At 41.8% G+C, this 25909-nt stretch overlaps 1 protein-coding gene across 1 annotated transcript; it reads left to right on the top strand.

Annotated features, from left to right (window-relative positions):
• On the top strand, positions 1 to 25116 carry ANKS4B (ankyrin repeat and sterile alpha motif domain containing 4B). The gene is made up of 2 exons (XM_025371158.1): positions 1 to 207; positions 23815 to 25116. The coding sequence occupies exons 1-2, from the start codon at positions 44 to 46 to the stop codon at positions 24902 to 24904; spliced, it is 1254 nt and encodes a 417-aa protein (XP_025226943.1). The 5' UTR covers positions 1 to 43; the 3' UTR covers positions 24905 to 25116.
• The last annotated feature ends 793 nt before the right edge of the window (positions 25117 to 25909 follow it).

The raw sequence follows: 25909 nt of genomic DNA, 5'->3' as shown, positions 1-25909 counted from the left end.
CTGCCTGGAGAGACATCTGGCCAAGTTCCGGTGAGCAGGAAAAATGTCTACTCGTTACCACCAAGCTGCTAGTGATAGTTACCTGGAACTTCTAAAAGAGGCTACCAAGCGAGATCTAAATCTTTCCGATGAAGATGGCATGACTCCCACTCTCTTGGCAGCCTACCATGGGAACCTGGAAGCCCTAGAGATAATCTGCAGTAGAGGGTAAGTTCAACCCGATGGTTTCCGCTGGAAACAGTGTTCACAGTAGGTTTTTGCAGATAGCAGCAAGAGTCAGGGATGTCAATACAAATACTTTATCCTCTTTCTAGATTGTCTAAATGATTGGATTTTTAGAGAAAGAGAGAAAACTATGCCTAGAGATGCTCTCTTTTCTCACTGAGGTCTGGCAATATGGGAGTGGCTCATCCCTTAGCCCCAATCAGAAGAGAGACTCTGAACTCTAAGGCATTATCTGCATGGGGAAGAGGGAAGATATTTTAATTCTATGCCTTTAAAAATGCTTTTCATGAAATTTCAATAGTTTTCTCTTTTAAAAGAGGCCATTATTTTACTTGGTTTTAAGTTGTCAACCTTGGTTGGAACAAATGACAGTTTTTAGTTTTTTGTTTGTTTGTTTGTTTGTTTGTTTTATCCATGCCATCAAAATCCCACAGTCTTTTATTAACTTTCAATCCCAGTGCAAGCTCATGATTTTTTTTATTTTTTATTTTTGACACAGGGTCTTGCTCTTTTGAGTGGAGTTGCTGGCTCTACAAGGAATCTTTAGCCTGTCTTAGCTCTATCACTTGTTTGGCTAGTGGATAGACACACACACACACACACACACACACACACACCCCATCTCTTTGCCCAGATTTTAATGGAGGAGTCAGCTAACTCCTCTGCTTGTTCTGCCTGTTATCAGAGGGCTAGGTTGTGTTGGCAACCATAATGCAAGAGGGTAAAGAAAGAGAAAAGGGCAAGGTAAATAAAGGAGCCAGGTGAATCCAATTCAATATACCCATTTATTCAGTATCTGTTATGTGCCAGCTACTTATCTCTTAAGAGATATTTTGCTAGCCACTGGGCACACTGTGATCAACAAGACAGCCACAATCCCTGTCGTAGTGATCAGATTTGAGAGAGGAAGACAAGACATCTATGATGTGTGTGTGTGTATGTGTGTGTGTGTGTGTGTGTGTGTGTGTTTGCTTTGAGACAGGGTCTCACTCTGTCACCCAGGTTGGAGTACAGTGTCGAGATCATAGCTGACTGCAGCCTTGAGCCCCAGGCTTAAGTGATCCTCCCACCTGAGCCTCCCAAGTAGCTGGGACTAGAGGTGTGCGCCACCATGCCCTGCAATTTTTGTATTTTTTGTAGTGATGGGGTTTTGCCATGTTGCGCAGGATGGTCTTCAACTTATGAGCTCAAGTGATCTGACAGCCTCGGGCTCCCAAAGTGCTGGGATTATAGATGTGAGCCACTGTGCTTGGTTCATCTATGATATTTGTTACAAAAGAGGAAACAGAGGGCACTAAACAGGCATTTACCTCAATCTCAGGGGTGAGGGAAGGCTTCCCTAAGGGGAAAGCATTTAAGCTGGGATTAGGAAAATGAGAACAAGTCGGCCAGGTGAAAGAGTGTTTTCCCTAAGATGGAAAACTGTGTCCTGAGAACTAGAGAAGCTGAGTATGGCTGGACATGGCTCAAGTAGGAGTGGGGTCAGGGCAAGTGTGAGAGATAAGACCAGATCACAAACAGCCTTGTCAACTCTGGTAAGGACTTTATCCTAAGGGCCCAGGAAGCCATGTCTTAGGTTTATGCAGGGAAGCTTCTAGAGTAGATTTATGTTTACAAAACTCACTGAGGTAGATGGATAACAGTCGGAGAGAATGTTTGGGGACATTTTAATGGTTGAGATGAGTTGGACTAGGGTAGTGACATTGGGAATGGGAAGATATAGTTGGATTTGAGTGGCAGTTTGGATGTAGAATCAATAATGATTGACTGGACATGGGCAGATAAAGAAAAAGGAGGGTTAAGGTCCCAGGTTTTGGATGTTGACACCCTTTATTAAAATAGGGGACATTTAGGAAGAGTCAGAAGAACCCAGGATTGGGAGAGTTCTCGAGTTGAAGATTGAATGAGGAAGTGAGTGAAGCAGATCTTCCCCATCTCTCTTGTCTGATTAAAACTTTCTTTTCTCAGATACATCGATCCCCATCAGCCAGCCTTCTCCAGTCATCTCATCTCTCCTACGCAGCCTAGGGTTCCCCAGCTTTCTCCATCTACAGAAAGGCTACCTCCTTCCACAAATTGCAAGATGTCAGTTACTTTAAAATCAATGTGTTAGCCTATTCTTGCATTGCTATAAGGAAATGCCTGGGCCTGCGTAATTTATAAAGAAAAGAGGTTTCACTGGCTCATAGTTCTGCGGGCTACACGGGAAGCATAGGAGCTTCTGCTTTTGGGGAGCCTTCAGGAAGCTTCCAATCATGGCAGAAGGAAAAGACATCTCACATGGCAGAAACAAGAGCAAGAGAGCAAGGGGAGAGGTGCTAGAAACCAGATCTAATGATAACTCACTATCATGAGGACAGTACTAAGGGGGATGGTGCTAAACCATTCATGATCCAGTCGCCTCCCACCAGTCCCTACCTCCAACATTGTGGATTACAGTTTGGTTTGAGATTTGTTCCCCATGAAATCTCACAGATCCAAACTGTGTCAACCACTGAGTTTGTCCTCCTGGAAGAGGGTGTGGGTTTCTTCTCAGTCAGCAGAGAGCTCTTGTTCCATTTGAGGACCGTTTTGAATAGTAATGCTTAGGTATTCTCTCTCTCTCACCTGTGAAAGCTTGAAATATTCTCTTACAATAACTGTTCTGCTGGTCTTTATTTAATTTTTATTTTTAATAGAGACAGGGTCTTGCTTTGTTGCCCAGGCTGGTCTCGAACTCCTGAGCTCAAATAATCCTCCTGCCTCAGCCTCCCAAAGTGTTGAGATTTCAGATGTGAACCACAGCACTCAGCTTGGTTCTGCTAGTCTTTAATTACAAAAGTAACATGAGCTGAACCCAGAAAATTAAACCTTACATATGCACACAAAACATGAAGACAAAATGTCCTATAATGCCATGCTACTAAGATGTATATAGTTCTCTCTATATATAATATAGTGTGTATAAATACATTTTAATATTCTTCTATAAATTTCAGGGACTTTGTAGGACTCTAGTCAGCAAATACATTTCTTAGCCAACCGCTCTCCTGGACACACAGTTTGTTTTCCCTAGTTTGAAAAGTGCTGTGATGACTATCCTTGTACATAAATCTTTGCTGACATTGTCTTTTTTGTTTTTTTTTTTTTTATTTGAGATGGAGTCTCTCTGTCGCTAGGGCTGGAGTGCAGTAGCGTGATCCTGGCTCACTGCAACCTCCACCTCTCGGGTTCGAGCAATTTTCCTGCCTCAGCCTCCCAAGTAGCTGGGACTACAGGCATGCACCACCACGCCCGGCTAATTTTGTATTTTTGTATTTTTAGTAGGGACAGGGTTTCACCATGTTGGCCAGGCTAGTCTTGAACTCCTGACCTCAGGTGATCTGCCTGCCTCGGCCTCCCAAAGTGCTGGGATTACAGGTGTGAGCTACTGGGCCCAGCTATATTTTCTTGAGAATAAATTCTCCAAAGTGAAATTTCTGGATCAATTTGCATTTGTGTTTGTCCATTTGTACTGCTATAACAAAATACCTTAGATTAGGTCATTTATAAAAACTAGAAATTTATTTCTTACCATTCTGGCAGCAGGGACATCCAAGATCAAAGCACCAGCAGGACTGGTGCCTGGTGAGAGCCCTGTCTCCGCTTCCAAGATGGTACCTTGTTGTTGCACCCTCTGGCTGTGTCCTCACATGGAGGAAGGGAAGGAAGGGGCAATAAAAGAGGCAAATTCCCTGTGTCAAGCCCTTTTATAAGGGTGCCTAACCCCATTCATGAGGGCAGAGTCCTCATGACTCAATCATCTCCTAAAGGCCACACTGCTTAACGCTGTTACGTTGACGATTAAGTTTCAGCATGAATTCTGGAGGGGACACAAACATTCAAACCATAGCAGCATATGTGCAATTTAAAGACTTTGTATATAAATGGACATGTTGTCCTTCAGAAAGTGAGTACCCATTTTGGCCAACATGATAGGTCCAAAATGATATATCAGGCTGGGTGTGGTGGCTCACTCCTGTAATCCCAGCACTTTGGGAGGCCAAGGCGGGCGGATCACTTGAGGCCAGGAGTTCGAGGCCAGCCTGGCCAACATGGCGAAACTAAAAAGACAAAATTAGCATGGTGTGGTGGTGCATGCCTATAATCCCAGCTACTCAGGAGGCTGAGGCACAAATTGCTCCTGAATCCCTTGAACCCGGGTGGTGGAGGTTGCAGTGAGCCGAGATGAGGCCACTGCACTCCAGTCTGGGCAACAGAGTGAGACTCTGTCTCAAAAAACAAAACAAAGAGAAAATGATATATCACTGTGGCTTTAATGTTCTTTTCTTTGGTTACTGACGAGGTCGAAAATTCTTTTTATGCTTAAAAAGAATTGGCCATTGGAATGCCACTTTTGTGAACTGTGTATTTATAACCTTATTCCACTTTTACATTGGGGTTTTCAACATTTCTCCTTGATTGATAAAAATGCTTTTGAAAGTTAACAATATCAACTCTTGTCATATAGGTTATAACTACTTTACAATACACAGTTTACGTTTTTGACAACAGATTTTTAAATATAAATGTAAACATAAATATATATATTTATATATGTCTATCAATCTTTGTTTTGTGATTCTAACTTTGAGGTCATGACTCAATATTGACTGATCCTTTAGTGCCATTTTTAGTTTCATTTGTTATTTTAAATACTTTATAGAATTTAAGATCTGAATTATGATCTAATTCTGCATTCTCCAAGTGGCTACTCATTTGTTCCAACACAATTAGTTGTTACAGTCTCCCTCTTTCTCCACTAAATTGACATGGTAACATCATTTCTTTCAATGTAATATCAATATCCAGCCCCCCGTTTGCTTATGTTAATATTTATTAAACACTGGCTATGGGTGCAAATATTCTTCTAACCTTGCTTTTCCTAGTCCTTCCTTCTCAACTCCTGTCTTGGATCTAGTAGATCTCAGATTTGTTTTCTTGCCCTCAAAAGCATCTCAGATCTGCTGTGTTAAGTAGACCTCACGTAGGCTAAAAAAAAGAAAAAAAGTCTTGTGAGGTCCCTTTTTGACCATAGCTAATCCTGGGAACCAGTGTGAGGCCAAATTTCCAATTAGGTTTAAGGAAGTTGAAAAGGGAAGAAAATTACCATCTCACATCAGTCAGAATGGCTATTATAACATCAAAAAATAACAGATGCTGGTCAGGTTGAGGAGAAAAGCGAACACTCATACACTGTTGGTGGGAGTGTAAATTAGTTCAACCATTGTGGAAAGCAGTGTGACAATTCCTCCAAGAGCTAAAAGCAGAGCTACCATTCGAGCCAGCAATCTCATTACTGGGTATATACCCAAAGGAATATAAATCCTTCCACTATAAAGACACATGCCTTGATCAAGCCTATAATCCCAGCACTTTGGGAGGCCAAGGAGGGAGGGTCATTTGAGGTCAGGAGTTCAAGACCAGCCTGATCAACATGATGAAACCTCATCTCTACTAAAATAAAAATACAAAAAATTAACTGGGTGTGGTGGCGCATGCCTGTAATTCCAGCTCCTTAGGAGGCTGAGATACAAAAATTGCTTGAACACACAAGGAGGAGGTTGCAGTGAGCCAAGATCGCGCCACTGCACTCCAGCCTTGGGAACAGCAAGACTCCATCTCAAAAAACAAACAAACTGACAAACATGCACGTGAGTGTTCATTGCAGCACTATCACAATAGCAAAGACATGGAATCAGTCTAAATGTCCATCAATGACAGATTGGATAAAGAAAATGTGGTACATATACAACATGGAATAGTATGCGGTCGAAAAAGAATGAGATCACATCTTTTGTGGGAACATGGATGGAACATGGATGGAGATGGAGGTCATTATTCTTAGCAAGCTAACACAGGAACAGAAAACCAAATACCACATGTTCTCACTGATAATTGGGAGCTAAATGATGAGAACACGTTGGCTTAGTGCCTCAGTGACAAAATAATCTACAACAAACACTCGTGATAAGAGTTTACCGATATAACAAACCTGCACATGTACTTCTGAACCTAAAATTTAAAAAAAAGAAAATTAAAAATTGAATTTAGAAGCTAATCAGCTATTGAAGTCCATTCCAGTCTGATGATTTAAGAGTTTATCTGTCATTACCTGATAAACAATGAATCCTATAGCAACCATTTATATAAAAACTCTGGCTTTGTTAGAAAACTATTTTCCTTTCTTTCTTTTTAAAATTTAAAGATGGAAAGCCATCATTAACATGTATTTTCCTGCACTAGGAAGCATAGTGGCCCAATAAAAAAAAAAAATTCATTTTACCTTTAAAGTGTATGAAATTTCTTGGTTTTATTTATTATTATTATTATTATTTTTGGGACGGAGTCTTGCTTTGTCGCCCAGGCTGGAGTGCAGTGGCGCGATCTCGGCTCACTGTAAGCTCCACCTCCCGGGTTCACTCCATTCTCTTGCCTCAGCCTCCCAAGTAGCTGGGACTACAGGCGCCCACCACCATGCCAGGATAATTTTTTTGTTTTTAATAGAGACAGGGTTTCACCATGTTAGCCAGGATGGTCTCGATCTCCTGACCTTGTGATCCACCCGTGTCGGCCTCCCAGAGTGCTGGGATTACAGGCATGAGCCACCGCGCCCGGCTGGTTTTATTTTTACTTTTTAAAATGGAAACTAGACTTTTCCCCCTTGCGGATTCCTTTTTTTTTTTTTTTTTTTTTTTTGAGATGGAGTCTCGCTTTTGTCGCCCATCCTGGAGTGCAATGGTGGGATCTTGGCTCAGGGCAACCTCCGCCACCTGGGTTCAAGTGATTCTCCTGCCTCAGCCTCTGGAATAACTGAGACTACAGGTGCCCACCACCACACCCGTCTACTTTTTGTATTTTTAGTAGAGACAAGGTTTCACCATGCCGACTAGGCTGGTTTGATTCTTAAAGAAATACGTACTTATTGTAACATTTCACATCATATTGAATAGAATTGATAAAGTAAAAATTACACCAGTTCCCACAGTCATCAACATTTGGGTATATATGGATATATATCCTTTCAGACTTTTTCCTCTGAGTACATGCAAACACATGTACATTCTCTCCCTTAAAAAGACAATCATATAAACTATACTGAAACCTTCTAATTATTTAACAATATATCACGGACCATTTGCACTTAAAAGTTGCGATCCATGCCACTATTTTATTTTATTTTTTAAAATAATTTCAATTTTTTTATTTTTGAGAGACAGAGTCTTGTTCTGTCGCCCAGGCTGGAGTGCAGTGGCACAATCTTGGCTTACTGCAGCCTCCACCTCCCGGGTTTGAGTGATTCTCCTGCCTCAGCTTCCCAAGTAGCTGAAACTACAGGTGTGTGCCACCATGCCCAGCTAATTTTTGTATTTTTTAGTAGAGACAGGGTTTCACTATATGTTGGCCAGGCTGGTCTCAAACTCCTGACTTCAGGCGATCCACCTGCCTCGGCCTCCCAAAGTGTTGAGATTACAGGTGTGAGCCACCGTGCCAGGCCAATTTCAACTTTTAGATTTAGAGGGTACATGTGTAGGTTTGCTATGTGGGTACACTGCAGGATGCTGGTGTTTGGGGTATGATCGATCTCATCACCCAGATAGTGAGCATGGTACCAAATAGTTTTTCAACTGTTGCCCTCCTCTCATAGTCCCCCATGTCTGTTGTTGCCATCTTTATGTCTGTGAGTACCCAATGTTTAGCTCTCACTCATAAGTAAGAATATGCGGTATTGGGTTTTCTGTTCCTGTGTTAATTTGCTAGGGATAGGATAATGTATGCCACTATTTTAATGACTTCATGGTATTCTGTTTTATGGTTTTTGTTAGTTTGTTTTTGAGATGGATTCTCACTCTGTCATCCAGGCTGGAGCACAGTGGTGCGATCTCAGTTCACTGTACCCTCAGCCTCCCAGGTTCAAGCAATTCTCCTGCCTGTCTCCAGAGTAGCTGGGATTACAGGCGCACGCCACCACCCCCAGCTAATTTTTGTAGTTTTAGTAGAGACGAGGTTTCACCATGTTGGCCAGGCTGATCTCAAACTCCTGGCCGCGAGTGATCAACCCACTTTGGCCTCCCAAAGTGCTAGGATTACAGGTGTGAGCTACTGTGCCTGGCCAGTTTCATTATTTTTATTAGTTAATAAAAATTATACATATTTATGGTATACAACATGATTTTTAAAAATATGTATACATTATGGAATTATAGCTAGCTAATTAATATATGTGTTACCTTCTATACTTTTTGTGATGAGAACATTAAAATCTACTTGGTAGGCAATTTTCAAATATACAGTGTATTCTTATTAACTATAGCCACTGAGCTGAGTGGCTTATCATGATGACTCATGCCTGTAATCCCAGCACTTTGGGAGGTTGAGGCGGGAGGATTGCTTGAGGCCAGGAGCTCGAGACTAGCCTGGGCAACATAGCAAGACCCCATCTCTATAAAAAATAAATAGATTAACTAATTAAAAAACTATAGTCATCATGTGTTACAATAGATGTCTTTTACTTATTCCTCCTGTCTCACTGAAATTTGTATCCTTTGACCAATATCTCCCCAGTCTGCCTCTCCCTAGTTATCACCGTTCTACTTTCTGCTTCTAGGAGACTTTTTCTTTTAGACAGAGACTCACTCTGTCACCAGGCTGGAGTGCAGTGGCGTGATCTCAGCTCACTGCAACCTCCACCTCCTGTATTCAAGCAATTCTCCTGCCTCGGCCCTCCCAAGTAGCTGGGACTACAGGCGCCCGCCACCACGTCCAGCTAATTTTTATGTTTTTAGTAGAGACAGGGTTTCACCATGTTGGCCAGGATGGTCTCAATCTTTTGACCTCGTGATCTGCCCACCTCAGCCTTCCAAAGTGCTGGGATTACAGGCATAAGCCACCGCACCCGGCCTCTAGGAGACTTTTTTAGATTCCACATATAAGTGAGATCATGTGGTATTCATTTTTCTGTGCCTGTCTTATTTCACTTAACACACTGCCCTCCAGGCTCATCCATGTTGTTGAAAATGACAGGATTTCTTTGTTTCTTAAGACTGGATAGTATTCCATTGTGTGGAGCGACCGTGTTTTCTTTATCCATTCTTCCACTGATGGACACAGATTGATGCCATAATATATTTAATCAGTTGACTATTCATGATGCTTAATTTGAATCCAGTCTTTTTTCCTGTTATAAGTAAGGTTGGGAGGAACATTCTTGCTCATTCATCTTTACACAAAGGTCTTCTATTTCCTTAGGACAAGTTCCTAAAGGTAGAATTGTAGATTCAAAAGAGTGCCTTATTTTAAAGACTTTTTGTGTATATTGCGCCAGGAAATTTGAACCACTTTCTGCTTCTTCCAGCAGTATTTCTTTCCCCATACTCCTGCCAAAACCAAATATTGCTATTCTTTTTAATCGTTGCCTATCTGATTGGCAAAGGGCAGAGTATTGTTTCAATTTGCATTTCTTTGATTATTAGTGAGTCCAAATATTTCTTCTTATGCAGAAAAACATTTTTGAAAGAATAGCTGTTTTCTGAGAACTTCACAAAAAAACAACTTCAGGAGGAGAAATTGGAATGGAACAGATGCTCAGAGTAATTTAAGCAAATTGCCTACTTAGTGACAATAGTGCTAAGCCAGCTTTAAAAATTATTGCCCAAATGCACTGATCTACCAAAAATCAAGGGATAAATGGGTTATTTTAAATCTCTTCGGTAAGTTTCTCTTTTGGGGAAAAGGGGAATAGAAAAAAATCACACTAGACTGAGCTTAGCCCAAGAAAACCATAGAGCATCAATGTTGAACTCAGATGATCAAACGAGAGAGACCAGTTTGCCACCTGGGCAGTTATATGCAATGGTTCTATCAAGAAATGTGAACAATGACAAGTAAGGAATTTAAAAGGACTCCATGCAACTTGTCTGTAGAAAATATTTTCATTTAAATTGTACATCAATTCAGAAATGTGTCTGTAAATAGAAGTTTTGCAAGTTTTTTGTTGTTGTTGTTTTGTTTTTGAGACAGTCTCGCCCTGTCGCCCAGGCTGGAGTGCAGTGGCGTGATCTCGGCTCACTGCAAGCTCCGCTTCCCGGGTTCACACCATTCTCCTGCCTCAGCCTGTCGAGTAGCTGGGACTACAGGCACACGCCACCAGTCCTGGCTAATTTTTTTGTATTTTCAGTAGAGACGGAGTTTCACCGTGTTAGCGAGGATGGTCTCGATCTCCTGACCTCGTGATCTGCCCACCTCGGCCTCCCAAAGTGCTAGGTTTACAGGCATGAGCCACCGCGCCCGGCTGAAGTTTTGCGAGTTTTAATAGCTTAAAGCCACTAGGAAAACCCATGAGTTGTCTTACTGACAGTTTCATCTGTAAATCTGGAATTTTACATTTGAAATTTTCTCAAAAGAAGACCCACCTTTGGGGTCATCTCAGGTTTACTGTTCTTCCTTCTGTCTTGAAAGCATCATTCTTAAGATTCAGTGAAATGGGTGCAGCCGTAAGAAAAAAAAAAGAAGGACAATGAGATCATGTCCTTTGCAGGGACTTAGATGAAACCGGAAGCCATCATTCTCAGCAAACTAACACAGGAACGGAAAACCAAAGACCGCATGTTCCAACTCATAAATGGGAGTTAAACAATGAGAACACATGGACACAGGGAGGGGAACATCACACACTGGGGCCTGTTAGGGGGTGGGGGGCAAGGGGAGGGAGAGCATTAGGATAAATACCTAATGCATGAAGGGCTGAAAACCTAGATGATGGGTTGATGGGTGCAGCAAACCACCATGGCACATGTATACCTATGTAACAGACCTGCACGTTCTGCACATGTATCCTAGAACTTAAAGCAAAATAAAGATTCAGTGAAATGGGAAAATTCCACCACTCTATGGTCTTAAGCATATACATTTAGCCCAGACATCTTAGTGCCCTTCTGCATCTCTCCTGCAGCTCACTCCTCCCAATAATTTTGTTTTCAACTTATCCAATCCAAGGATAACTTCAGGCAAATTTAATCAGTATGTTTCTGTTTCTGTTTATAGTAACGTCTTGGGTGTTTTACAATCCCTCTTTGATGTCTAGGATACTTCAGGAGTCTTTTGCATCTAGTGTTTATTTAAAATAAAAAGTGAAACCACGTGTTTAGCGGGGAGGCACAGCGGTCCCTTAAGATGCAGGTCTGTGCCAAGGTTGAAGGATCTCCTTTCATCCCAAACAATTGAATCAGGCTGACTGACCAGAGCCTTCTGGAAACTGGCTTCCCAGCAAAACTGTTACTTAATATTTGCTTTCCTTAGATTTGATTTCATTTTCTTTCCTTTTCCACTCTTCTCCCTTACCCCCAACTCCACGCACTCTGGTCACGCTGATCTATACTTCTGGTTCTCCAAATATGCCTTGTAATATCAGCCATCTGTGCCTCTGCTCACACTGTTCTCTCTGCTCAGAAGGAGGTTACCAGTTGCCAGCTTATGGGCTGGAGCTGGTCCACAAATGTGTTTTATTTGGACTTTACTATATTTTTCTTTTAAATTGGAGCCAACACTTAAAAATCACAGAATTTCTCATGAAATTCTGGATTTGTGGCTTCATTTGAAAAATGGGAGCTCTGGCAATATTGTTTCTGCTTTTATTCAAGGGAGCTGAGCTGTGGTTGTCCTTTCTAGATGGAGTATGCTTTTAACTGTGACTTCGTTGAAAGAACAAACTTGGCCCCATTCAGTCACTTCCATGACTTGCTTGGCCTCTTTGGGTTGAGTTTGAGACTTCCGCTGGGACATGTGGGTGACCCAAAGGAGAAAGAGAAACAGGCTTTGCCCTTTGGGGCATATTATCCAATTAAGGAGACAAGACATAAATATTTGTCAAATTAAAACTATAAGTGATTGATTGATTTTTATTTTTATTTTTTTTTGAGATGGAGTCTCGCTTTGTCACCCAGGCTGGAGTACAGTGGTGCAATCTCAGCTCACTGCAAGCTCCACCTCTCAGGTTCTCCTGCCTCAGTGTCCCGAGTAGCTGGGACTACAGGTGTGCACCACCATGCCTGGCTAAGTTTTGTATTTTTAGTAGAGATGGGGTTTCACCATGTTGAATAGGCTGGTCTCGAACTCCTGGCATCAAGTGATCCACCAGCCTCGGCCTCCCGAAGTGCTGGGATTACAGGTGTGAGCCACCTCACCTGGCCTATAAGTGATTTTTAAAAACCCACAAGAGTTATTGTGCTGCGGGAATTTACTAGTTGAATACAAGGAAAAATAAATACATGTAATTAAGGATTATGAGTTTGGGGGCAAGGGGAAGGATAATAAGTAATGTTTATTCAATATTTACTATGTGCCAAGCAGTTTTCTATTGCTTTATGTAGATTAACTTATTTAATTCACATAACTCTATGAATAGGTAACAGTATTATCTTCAATTTACAGATGAGTGTTAGGAATGTTTGCTTTTTGGTGTTGTAAAGAAATAGTATTTGAGCATAAATTTAATTCTTTTAGTAAGGCTATTTTTATTTTTTGTAGAAAGGGTTTATTTGTTAGTAGTTTTGTTATAAGAGTATAGTGAACAAAGGAGACAGGGTTATTCATAACTTCACATGTTTACTTTATTGTTGTGTTTGGTTTTTATTGGCTGGAATGGGACTTTACATTTTGTATTTGTCTTGATAGGTTAGTAACTTAGAACTTTTTAAAAGAGGCAAAGGTAGAGGAGAACAAAGGAAGGAGGAAGTAACTTGTGGAATGTTGAGAAAGGTAAAAACACTTTTAAATAAGGAAGAGGAACAGGCTATGACCTAATGTTTGTTTGGACTAGTATAAATATGTTAGGGTAAATATTTAGGCTAAATTGTGGGAGTTAAGAGTATAAAGTATATTGATTTTTTTATTATGGCTAGTCGATATTTAAGAATGTTAGTACAGGTTTTTGAATACATTTTGTTTTTAAGAAAAGTTATTATTTATTTTTAATTAGATGGGGAGGAAAGTTTTTGAAGATGAACCTTTATTTCACTTTTTACATGAGGAAACCAAGTCCTAGAAAAATTAAGCTTGAGGCCATGTAGCTGGAAAAGCCCAGTTGTGTTAATCTAGGATGTATTGTGTTGGAAACAATTTGACTTGGAGACCAGCCTGATCCAAAGCATGCCGCCTGTTACCCTTGGGCAAATCAATTAAGCTCTTTGAGTTTTATTTTATTCCTGCGATAATGATTCTTGCCTGCGTTCTCTAAGAGGGAGATTGTGATGGTTGAAGGCAAAGAATGTGAAAGTGCTTCTTTGTAACTAACACACACCAAAGAGCCAGGAATTCCCATGGAGCAACTACAAATCTGATTTATCAAATTATTGGACTCTGGTTGGATCACATTAACCTGTAGCAGAACAAGCTGCAGATAAAACTCCTGAGACACCGAGTTAAAGAAGGAAGAGGCTTATTTGGCTGGGAGCATCAGCAGGACTCCTGTTTCAAGAGCCAAGCTCCCCGAGTGAGCAATTCCTGTCCCTTTTAAGGGCTCACAACTCTTAAGAGGGTGTGTGTGAGAGGGTCGTGATCGATTGAGCAAGCAGGGGATACGTGACTGGGGGCTGTATGTACTGGTAATCAGAACGAAACAGAACGGGACAGGGATTTTTACAGTGCTCTTCCATACAACATCTGGAATCTATAGATAACATAACCGGTTAGGTCAGGGGTCAATCTTTAACTACCAGGCCCAGGGTGCGGCACCAGGCTGTCTGCTTGTGGATTTCATTTCTGTTTTCAGTTTTTACTTCTTCTTTCTTTAGAGGCAGAAATTGGGCATAAGACAATATGAGGGGTGGTATCCTCCCTTATTCTCCCACCTCTTTGAGACTCTCACTCATTTTATTAGTGGGAGCGCTCACCTTCATTTTCACTACCTATGTCTTTTTGCATGACAGATCGATAGTGATTTAGGTAGTACACTTGTGCTGAAGTATTCTGGTGAACTAGAGTAGGGATGAAACCTTTTACTATTTGAATGAGTACAAGCAGTAAATAAGGGATCAGTAAGCAGGTTCCTATTACTACTATAATTTTTATTATAAGAGTTTTAAATCCTCATAGTGTTGGGAACCATTTTCAAACATGGCCTCAGGGTCAAATCCACGCCACACTTGTACAGTTTCGTCATGTCTTTATGTCTTCGACTACTTGCTCCGATCATCTATGTGCAGGCAGCAATTGGTAAGGTTAAATTTTCTACAGACTTCTCTTTCAGCTGCTAGCAAGGAGTCGAGAGTCATTCTATTTTGATAGCATTTCTCATCCGAGTTTCTTGCCGGGCCAGAACAGTCAAGGTTTTACCAGTTTTATTAATGATGATCTCCAAGACAGCTTGCAACCATATGATTCAGTTGAGCATGTAAATGGGGGTCCGGTATCCCCACGAGCCGTCTTGTGCCCAAGTGGCAGGCCCGTAGTATTGTATACTTTTTTCAGGAGGCCGTTTATCATCTTTTTAATTATCTATGGCTATGCTTTGCTTTTCACGGGAAGCATAGTCAGGGAAGCCCAGGAGTTCGCCTATTTTTATGGGCAGTAGGAAGAAAGATGGTTTAATAGTGCCAATAACACAACTACTTGTCTGCTGGACAGGCAGCTTAGCATAGGCTCTATGTCCACAGTATAGCCCAGTGGGTACAGTCCAGTCCTGGTGGGATTCTGGGTGGGCCTAAACGGTCTGCAAGTTTGGAAATTTACTGAATGGATTTTTCTCTGTGTGGTTTGAACTCCACCATGTAGTCTTCCTACAGGAAGGGTGAAGTCCTTCTCCACTCTTGCTATACAATATTGTCTAATGATTGAGGCTTTTAGGACCTAGAAGTGATCAGGGTGATTCTTTTGGGCCAGAAATTTATCAGGAACTGTGTCTGTAGGTACCAATTCTCGGGCTTCCTATGGCCATTGATCTCCTATTACAGTTCCTCCACATACATAACATGAAGTGACATTGAGAGACTGGGCTACATGCTCAGCTAATTGCAAAAACAAATATCTTGTTTTTCCTGGAATTTCTGGTACTGGCACATTTATCACAGAAGGTTTGAAATACTGGCTTAGGAGAGCGTTTATAAACTTTTTCTCAAACCACAATATTTGCTTGAAGATCCAGTCCAGCTCCATCAATTTTTAGGGTTACACATTCTCCTTTTTTCTAGCGAGGATTAAGGGGGTTGGTTATTACTAGTTCTAAGGGGTTACACTGACCACTGGTATAGGAAGGGCCACTTTTCCCTTGCTGAAGGTGGAGAGGATTTTTTCATTTTTTAAATCTAAGTAGCCTAAATGACATAAAACCAGTATCTACATTTATTTTTACACAGTCCTAATTCATGATAAATGTACTTATTTTCTGCCACGTAGCCTCTTTCCTAATTAAGAGAACCACATCCTATTTTTAACTTATTTTTATTAACGACAGCATAGGCATCAAATTTTAAGGTTTCTCGTTTTGGCACTTTTTTTTTTTTTTTTTTTTTTTTTTTTTTTTGGCTAACACTTTACTCATATCGTTTATGAGCCCCTACCAGTCTTCAGTCCCTAATCTTATTTTAAAAACTGTGGTCATGGGAGGCTCAGATGGGTCATAACACACATTAGGTTGGTCATTTCTTGGGTTACATACCTTGTATAGAATAACATTATACAAACAAGTTCTTTTTAGAGTTCCAATACACTTACAATAACCGTAAAATAATAGGACCATAGCAACCTTTTGTCTTACTTCAGTGACTTGATGTATACACTGGGAACAGCCCTCAGTCTAAGGAAGGTCAGCTGAAGACCTTACTGTACAAATCCAGAATTTAAGGAAAATGAGTCCCACAATGAACTTCCTTATGCTTCTGCCATGCATGGACCAGTCAGCTTCCGGGTGTGACTGGAGCAGGGCTTGTCGTCTTCTTCAGAGTCACTTTGCAAGGGGTGGTGAAGCTGCTCCCGTCCACGTACTGCTCACAGTCTACTGATGTTTAAGGATGGTCTCAGAGGTTGGGCCTGCGAGAATAAACTGAGTCCAATATCTCTACACAGTTATGTTCACCTGGGCTCTCTGATACTGGGAGTAAGGTCGTGGGGTTTAGGGTGTTGCAAACTCCAATGGTTATGCGGGGATTTTCACAGAGCAAGCTTTGGTATCTAATTAGTCTAGCATTCGTTAGCTAATGATGTCCTTTGGTATTTATTAAAGTCACCACAGCATGGGAGGACTTTATGTTTAGGTTTTGCTAAGAGTTAGCTCTCTGCTTCTTGTGCTAACAGGGCCATTGCTGCCAGGGCCTTTAGACATGGGGGCTAGGCTTTGGAAACCCTGTCTAGTTGTTTTGAGAGATAGGCCACTGGCCTTGGCCAGGGGCCCACAGTCTGGGTTAAAACTCCAACTGCCATTTTTTTCTCTTTCTGACACATAGGGTGTAAAGGGTTTTGTCAGGTCAGGTAGCCCCAGGGCTGGGGCCAACATGAGTTTTTCTTTTAACTCATGAAAAGCTTGTTGCTATTGGTTGTAATAGATGTAGTTTATCTAATCCACATTTTTATTAACTGTTACCCACTAAAATATTGTCTTAAATCCTGTAGCTATTTTATTTCAAGCTTTAAATTGATCTGGTATTCCTTGTGGGCCTCCAATTGCATCTAAATAGATGTGAGAGTTGAAAGACCCATAAGGGGCTTCGCTCACTTTACGATGTCTTATTTTTTCTCTCTCTGATTGATGAAATCTCAGGGTGAAAGGGATAGCCAAATGGACTAATGCACAGATGCCACTCCAGTTATTCGGCAGAGTGCCCAGTAAAGGTCCACCATGATACCACCACACATCCGCTTGGGGATGAACAAGGGCTAACTGATAAGCTCTTGAAAATTCTTAAGCTCATTGCATCCTTTCATGTCTCTAAGGAATACTAAGCTTTCTCCCTGTTGTGAGAGACACGAAACAGACTTAGTGTTGGGAGACGGAAGCTGGATGGCCCTTGGGGGCTGAACTGCAGGGTGCCGGACTTTGGGATATAGCAGAGAGAGCTTGGCATGACTTATTACTCCAGGCTGTAGAATCCTGGAAAAGAGCTATCATGCAGCCTATGCCTGGTCGACTGGAGGACCACCTTAGTGGAAGGGGGACAATCTGGGCCTCCGGCCTGCCATGTGCACAAGTGTAACAATTGCTTTTGTTTAACATGCAGATGGAACATTTAATCCATTTTAACCAGGCATTTGCATCTTGGTATCCTGTCTTAATTGCTAAAGTTTGTTTTAAGTCTTTAACTTCTATGATCTTCTAGTAAAGTGAATGTATGATTTTAGGAAATTACAAAAACTGGTTGGGGCAGTCCATCCTTGCTCTTTAGTGGTCCACAGAACATTGGACCAACCATGGCATGAAAGCTCTACATTGGGGGACAAGACTCCTGGTTGGCACTGGGATCTTTATCAAAATCTCCCCGGATTAAATGGTCCTAGTTTAGTAATGCCCAGTCAGGAGGGACAGAAGTACTTTTCTGAAGTAGAGAGCGGTCTTTGACTTGGCAAGTCTCCACAGAGTATAACAAGGCAAGCATTAAATGCAGTAGTTGGAGGGGAAATTGATTTGGTTACGTTAATAACTAGATGATCAGCAAGAGAACGAGGAAAGAAGAAAGAGTAATAGAGATGAAAAGAGTTAAATTTTTCTTAGCTTTAGTTTGGTAGGGTTTTCCTCTGGGACTATGGCCCATGACTCTGGAGGGGGTGACACTTTCTTGACTCGGGTGTGATGAGTCTATCCTTTTTTGCTGTACGAACAGCAGTCTTGGTGGTTAGCAGCACAAGGTAGGGTCCTTCCCAGGCTGGCTCGAGTTTTTCTTCTTTTCACCTTTTCATGAGAATGTGATCTTCAGGCTGGTGCTGGTTTACTGCAAATTCTAGGGGTGCTACATGTGCTAAAAGACTTTTAGTTTTGAGGGAAAGGAAAGTGGAAGATACACCAAGTATATAATTTCTAAGAAATTGACCTTTTGTTTTAAATGTGGGGACCTTGGCAGTGGACTTTATAGTCCTTAGTGCCTTCTTACTGAGAAATTTCCTTTAGCATCTCTTTTTATTAGTTTTTAGACCAAAGAAAGCTAAACACCATTTTATATTTAATAATGCTTTTTGTACGATTTTTATACCAGATAAGCTAAATTTCATCTTTATATTAGTGTATCATTAATGTTAAACTTAATTTTAATAAAAACTTTTAGAAATATTTATCTAATTTTTAATCTTTGACCATAAGATAAGATTTTATAGACTCTTTTTAACCTTTTACAATTTTTGCTAAAGAGCAGGTTGGTGCTTTAAGAAAAACCTGTTATGCTTTTATTTTAATGTCCAGAAAAACTGGATGATACCTTTTTAACGTTAGCTGATGTGTTTACACACAGAATTTATACACAATTAATGTTTTAAAACTTGCTTAAAACTTTGTAACAAAATATACATATTTTTAACCTTTTAATGTAGGTAAAAATCCACATTCTTACACCTACTTATAATCCTTTTACCAAAGGTATACTTTACTTTCCTTATATACCTTGCACATAAACTGTCTCTTCAATAGTTTTACATTTAGGAGGCCTAATTACTTTTAAATCATACAACATTTCTTGCATAAATTCCTTTTTTAACACACTTTTTTTTAATAACTTTTTTTCTTTCACAACTTTTTCAGGCAATTTTTTGACATGCCTTAAGTTTCTGACTTATTACAAACATTTCTTTCTTTAAACAACCAGTTAATTTATTTCAGGACAAGAATTTACAAGAATATAACACTCTTTTTGTGTAAATTCCGTCCCTCTTTCCCCCCGTCTTTTTTTTTTAAATCTGTGGACTAGACTGTCTAAGGCCACAAGAATAGAAGTTACTATAGTACGTGTTACACTATTAACTATTAGCAAACTTTACTTTTATTGAAAACCTTGTAAGTTTGGGATTTTAATTATCCTTTGCTATTAATAAGACCTTGTTTTGTCTAAATTAACTTAGAATTGGTATAGATGGCTTTTTTTTTCTTTACTACTTGTATACCTCTTTCTCACTTTTTTTCTCTCTTTGACTTTATCTGTCTCTCTTTGACTTTCCTTTTGCCTCTGTCTTTTCCTCTCTCTCTCTCTCTGCCTCTTTCTTTTTTTCTCTCTCTCTCCTTGACTCCCTCTTTGTCTGTTTCATCCTCTCTGTCTCTTTCTCTCTCTCTTTGCGTCTTTTCCTCTCTTTTTCTTTCTTTGCCTCTGCCAGCTGCTTATGCTGCTGTTCTCTCAAGCACTGTGTGTTGGGGGTGGGGGTGTAAAACCAGCTGTAACCAAGTGGCTGTGTATGGGAGCTGGTCTTGGAGCCCTGGCTTACAGGTTACCTTGTGCCATACCTTTGAAACAAGGGACCTGTCCAGGCTTCCTGCTAATGGCCAACCAACTCTAATGCTGGCCAGTCTTACACAAAGTTTTAAGTTTTCCTGGTGTCATAGTACTCCATAGTCTCCCTTAAATCCTGTTTTGAAATTTTTCAACATAGTTCCTAGTAGAGTGGGCTTATTTGTGCCTGATCCATGCTTCTTCAAGACAAAACACCATGCTCACCACATGCACACCACAAAACAAAGAACAGGTAAAAAGGGCAAACACACACTTTTGCAGTTTACACCAAACCAAAATCAAAACTAAAATCAGAGTGTCCAGAAATCCAAGCCAGGTCAAAACCAAAACCAAAGTATCAAGCAATCCAAGTCAAGTCAAAAACGAAAACCAAAGTGCCCAGTACAGGCACACCATGGGTGATCAGACCATGCTTCCACTCAAACTGAATAGGCAAGTTCCCAAGACCAGTCCTGTCAAGCAATTCAAACCAAGTCAAAACCAAAACCAAAACCAAAGTGCCGATAAAGGCATGCCGTGGGTGATGAGGCCACGCTTCCACTCAAATGGAGTGGGCAGGTTCCCAAGACTGGTCCTGTCAAGCAATTCAAACCAAGTCAAAACCAAAACCAAAGTGCCGATAAAGGGTGATCAGGCCATGTTTCCACTCAAACAGAGTGGGCAAGTTCCAAAGACTAGTCTTACCAAGTTTTAGATGTCCAGACTCCAAGTGCCCGTTCCTTCCCAGTGTTCTGCATTGACCCTCCACCGGGGCCTGCCACACACTGCTCTGGTGAGGCATCCCACTGGGGCAAATGCCTACCAGGGAGCGCTCTCAGGATCCATGTCGCTTAACTGGTCAGAGGCCCCCACAGGGATGTTCCACAGGGCAGGCTTAAGCTGCCTAAGGAGCTGCCTCAACTATCCAGCAATCACCTCGCTTCCTGGTCAGGGAATCAAGAAATGTAGCAGGACAAGCTGCAGACAAAACTCCTCAGACACCGAGTTAAAGAAGGAAGAGGTTTATTCAGCCAGGAGCATAGGGAAGACTCCTGTCTCAAGAGCCGAGCTCCCCGAGTGAGCAATTCCTGTCCATTTTAAGGGCTCACAACACTAAGAGGGTGCATGTAAGGGCATTGTGATTGATTGAGCAAGCAGTGGGTATGTGACTGGGGGCCGCACGCACCAGTAATTAGATCGGAACAAAACAGGATAGGGATTTTCACAGTGCATTTCTATACAATGCCTGTAATCTATGGATAACATAACTGATTAGGTCAGGGATCGATCTTTAACTACCAGGCCCAGGGTGTGGCGCCGGGCTGTCTGCCTGTGGATTTCATTTCTGACTTTTAGTTTGTACATCTTCTTTCTTTGGAGGCAGAAGTTGGGCATAAGACAATATGAGGGGTGATCTCCTCCCTTAAACTGGTGAAGTCCTTTTCAATCTTTAGTGAGCCTATGAATCACCTGCAGATCTTGCTAAAGTGTAGATTCTGATTCAATAAGTCTGGTTGGAAGTCTTCTGTACTTTTTTTGGTGGGGGTGGGGGGAGACGGAGTCTCACTCTGTCGCCCAGGCCAGAGTGCAGTGGTATGATCTTGGCTCACTGCAACCTCCACCTCCTGGGTTTAAGCAATTTTCTGCCTCAGCCTCCTGAGTAATGGGGATTACAGGTGCATGCCACCATGCCCAGCTAATTTTTGTATTTTTAATAGAGACAGGGTTTCACAATGTTGGCCAGGCTGATCTTGAACTCCTGACCTCGTGATCCACCCGCCTCGACCTCCCAAAGTGCTGGGATTTCAGGTGTGAGAGTCTTCTGAACTTCTAACAAACTCACAGGTGATGCTTCTGGTCTGGAGACCAAACTTTGAGCAGCCAGGAACTAGTAGAAGGGTCATGGTGCACTAACAGGTCATTTGCAAGGGTGCAGATCTTCTCTTCTGTTTCTGCCCTCTACTTTCCGGGAATGTTAAGAGGACTTCTCAGACTCACTCTCCTCTTTCCATGGGGCCAGGCTGGCCAGAGTTTAGTGAGATCCTGATTTTGGAGTCTAGACTAGGGCAAAGGAAGGACCCCTTAGTATATGTATTAGGGTTCTCAGCAGTAGTGCATGGCTCTGGCCATCATTAAAAAAAGTTATTCGACTTTTCATCTGTTCCTGTTTGTAACTCAAGTCCTCGTAGGAGAGGAGGGTTTGCTGCCTTGAGCAGGATTCCAGTAGGTTTTCATTCATTCCACAAATACTGGAGCACCTACTATGTCCCTGCTCTGTGCCAGGCATTGGGTTTCTGGCCTTAATACCATCTAATAATATCTTCAATTCCTCCTTAAACTTTTGTAGAATGACACACTTATATGAACCTGTAGTCATATGGAAGTAAGTAGAGAAATAAATAGAGATGTAATGCCCTTTTAATGAATAGTGTTTATAACAGAGACTGTTTGCTACCTCCCCAACATCCATTTCTTTCTTCTTTTCTGCTGATGGGGACTGAGTTTGGTTCAGTTATTTATTTCCCCACATGTGACTCAATTCGGGAGGGTAGCAGTAGCATGCTGGAATCAGCTTGTCAGGAGTTATTTCTAAATTTTAGAAAGTTTGGCAGTTAAACATAGCCATTCTTTTTTACTTTTTATTATTTTTATTTAAAAAAATATTTAATGGAGACAGGTCTTGCTGTGTTTCCCAGGCTGGTCTTGAATGCCCAGCCTCAAGCAAATCTCCCACCTCATCCTCCCAGTGCTGGGATTACAGGCATGAGCCACTGAGCCTAGCCTTTTTCTTTTTTTTAAGACAGGGTATTACTGTGTTGCCCAGGCTGTAGTACAGTGGTTCAATCATAGGTTACTGTAAGCCTGAGCTTCTGAGAACATAGCCATTCTTAAAAATAAAATTACAGGCTGGGTGTGGTGGCTCACAATTGTACTCCTAGTACTTTGGAGGCTGAGTCGGGTGGATCACCTGAGGTCAGGATTTAAGACCAGCCTGACCAACATGGTGAAACCTGTCTCTACTAAAAATACAAAAATTAGCTGGGTGCAGTGGCGGGTGCCTGTAGTTCCAGCTACTCGGGAGGCTGAAGCAGGAGAATTGCTTGAACCTGGGAGGCAGTGAGCCAAGATCGCACCACTGTACTCCAGCCTTGGAGACAGAGCAAGACTTCATCTCAAAAAAAAAAAAAAAAATTTAACCTTTAATTTAACAAATTATATTAAAAAGTTTACACAAAAGTCTCTACTTATTTTAATACCTTTCACTCTTACCTATCTCTTAAGGTAATTCATGTCCATTATATCTACCTGGTGGAAATGGTTGATAATGGTATGCTACTGTGGATCTCTTCCAGACTCTGTGTCTAGCGATGTCACATTGGTAGCTTGAAATCTGCCATGGTGGATGTATTTACACCACAGAAATTGGCACATGCTACAAATTAGGATTTTGATTTTATTATTTTCTTGAGGAGCCATTGAACAATCCTATGCCTAGTTTCAGGGCAAAATCCAGTTGATCTAAGTTAAACACAGTACTATGTTTCACATCTCTTAGGCATGTGACCCAGTGCTGGCCAATGAGACAAGAAAGTTGTTTGGCTGGAGAATTTCTTAGAAAGTTTTTCTTGCTTCTAAAAAGGAGACACAGCTGGGTGTGGTGGCTTACACCTGTGATCCCAACACTTTGGGACACCAAGGTGAGCAGATGGCTTGAGTCCAGGAGTTTGCAACTAGCCTGGCAACATGGTGAAACCCTGTCTGTACAAAAAATTAGCCAGGTGTGATGGTGCATGCCTGTAGTCTCAGCTATTCGGGAGGCTGAGTGGGGAGAATAAACTGAGTCTGGGAGGTCAAGGCTGCCAATAAGCTGTGATCACACCACTCCACTCCAGCCTGGGAGATAGAGTGAGAACCTGTCTCAAAACAAAACAAAAGAAACAAACAAAAAGGAGACACAGGTTAGAGATGGACTCTGTTTCTGGCCATGTGGTTTTAAGATGGGACGGTTCTAAGATAGCTGGACTTGCAGCCAGTATCTTACAACAATGTCAAGTCAGGATGAACATGTTTGCATTAACATGCCTTTTGTTCTTTATTTTTGTTTTGAATTTTTGGAGCCCAATTCAGAAAAAAATGCCCAACATGTTTATTTATTTTTTTGTATTTTCTCTTCTAGAGGGGACCCTGATAGGTGTGACATCTGGGGAAACACTCCTCTACATTTTGCAGCCTCCAATGGCCATGCCCACTGCGTCTCATTCCTGGTCAACTTTGGTGCCAACATCTTTGCCCTGGATAATGACTTACAGACTCCGCTGGATGCTGCTGCCAGCAGGGAGCAGAATGAATGTGTTGCTCTCTTGGACAAGGCTGCCACTGCGCAGAACATCATGAACCCCAAGAAGGTCACCAGGCTGAAGGAGCAGGCTCAGAAGAATGCCAGGAGGCAGATCAAAGAGTGTGAGAGGCTCCAGGAGAAGCACCAAAATAAGATGGCCCGCACCTACAGCAAGGAGGAGTCTGGGACTCTCTCTTCTTCCAAGGGTACCTTCTCCAGGTCATTCCCTTCAAATGCTTCTGCTCCTGGCACATTCGGGTCACTGTCTAAGGGCATTAAAGATACTTTCAAGATCAAGTTCAAGAAGAACAAAGATACAGCAGAACAGGTGGGGAAGGAAGGCAGAAGTGGGCAGAGGAACGTGATGGAAGTGTTCAGAGAGGAAGAGGAAGACTCGTTCCCAGGGGACTTCAAAGAGAAGCTCCAGTTGTCAGCAGAGGAGGACAGCAGTGTGCACCACGAATCCATTCTCAATCGTCCAGGTCTAGGAAGTATTGTTTTTAGAAGGAACAGGATATTGAGTCCTGAAGACATCTCAGATAGCAAGAGGGAGTTGGGTTTTAAACTGCCCAGTGAATTGTTTCAAACACAAGGAACATCAGAGGCTGATGAGGGTGCAGCTGATGAAGAGGAAGAGGAAAATGGCCTCAAAGATGAGCTGCCGTGGGGTGAGGATGAAGTGGAGTGGGAGGAAGATGTGGTCGACGCCACACCCCTGGAAGTGTTCTTGCTGTCTCAGCACCTGGAAGAATTCCTGCCTATCTTTAAGAGAGAGCAGATTGATCTAGAAGCTCTGCTGCTCTGTTCTGATGAGGACCTTCAGAGCATACAAATGCAGCTGGGTCCCAGGAAGAAAGTTCTGAATGCTATAAACAGGAGGAAGCAGGTGCTACAACAGCCTGGGCAGCTGGTCGACACCAGCCTGTGATGGAGGGTTTTGGCCTGGAGCATTGGGGTGATGCTGTGGTCTGCTGGCAGCACTCCAGGCAGCACCCCTTCTTTACCCAATGCCAGATCACTGGGAATGGATTCTAGGGCGTCGGAGATGCCTACTTGAGAGAGAGGCCCAAAGTTTACTCTGGGAGGTAGGCTATGCCCATCCAAATAAATCTCCGTGAGAAACTTGAGGAGACTTCATAACAAGAAAATGGCATTTCTCTTCAGTTATCTTATATGTGTGTGTATGTGTGTGTGTGTGTGTGTGTGTGTGTGTATACATATATATATATTTTGGAGATGAGGTTCTCACTCTCTTACCCAAGCTGGGTTGCAGTGGTATGATCATAGTCCACTGTATTCTCAACCTCCTGGGCTCAAGTGATCTCCTCCCACCTCAGCCTTTCAAGTAGCTGGGACTACAGGTGCACATACCCACACCTGGCTTATTTTGTATGTTTCAGTAGAGGTGGGGTCTTACCACGTTGCCCAGCCTGGTCTCAAACTCCTGACCTCAAGCAGTACTCCCACCTTAGCCTCCTAAAGCACTGGGATTGCAGGTGTGAACCACTGTACCCAGCCTATCTTTTTGATACTTTTGAATAAAGAAAGGGTCATATGCGTGACAGGAAAATGAAAGAAACTTCCTTTACTTTTCTATCTCTGGATTTAAAATTATAATCTCATCTCATTATCCTGCTGCTTGCTTTCTGATCCGTATAACCTGGGAATTCTAACTCTTTTTCTCTCCTGAGCTCTATGACTTTGCCTAGTGGTAGAGACTAAAGTTCTTTCCTGGCCTGAGGCTTGATGCCCAACTTAAATGCATCTAACCCTTTAACAAATGTGTACATGTTTATAAGTAATGGAAATGCATCTATAATACTCCTGCCTGAGAATAGAGACAGAGTGGCAGTGGGGAGAGTGAAGAAAGAAATAGAATACAGATGGTACCTGTTGTTGACTGACTTGTGTCAAATTCATATGTTGGCATTCT

Source organism: Theropithecus gelada, chromosome 20, assembly GCF_003255815.1.
Source record: "Theropithecus gelada isolate Dixy chromosome 20, Tgel_1.0, whole genome shotgun sequence".
NCBI lineage: Eukaryota > Metazoa > Chordata > Mammalia > Primates > Cercopithecidae > Theropithecus > Theropithecus gelada.
Note: the sequence above shows the minus strand (reverse complement) of the source record. Positions and strands in the feature narration are given on the sequence as shown.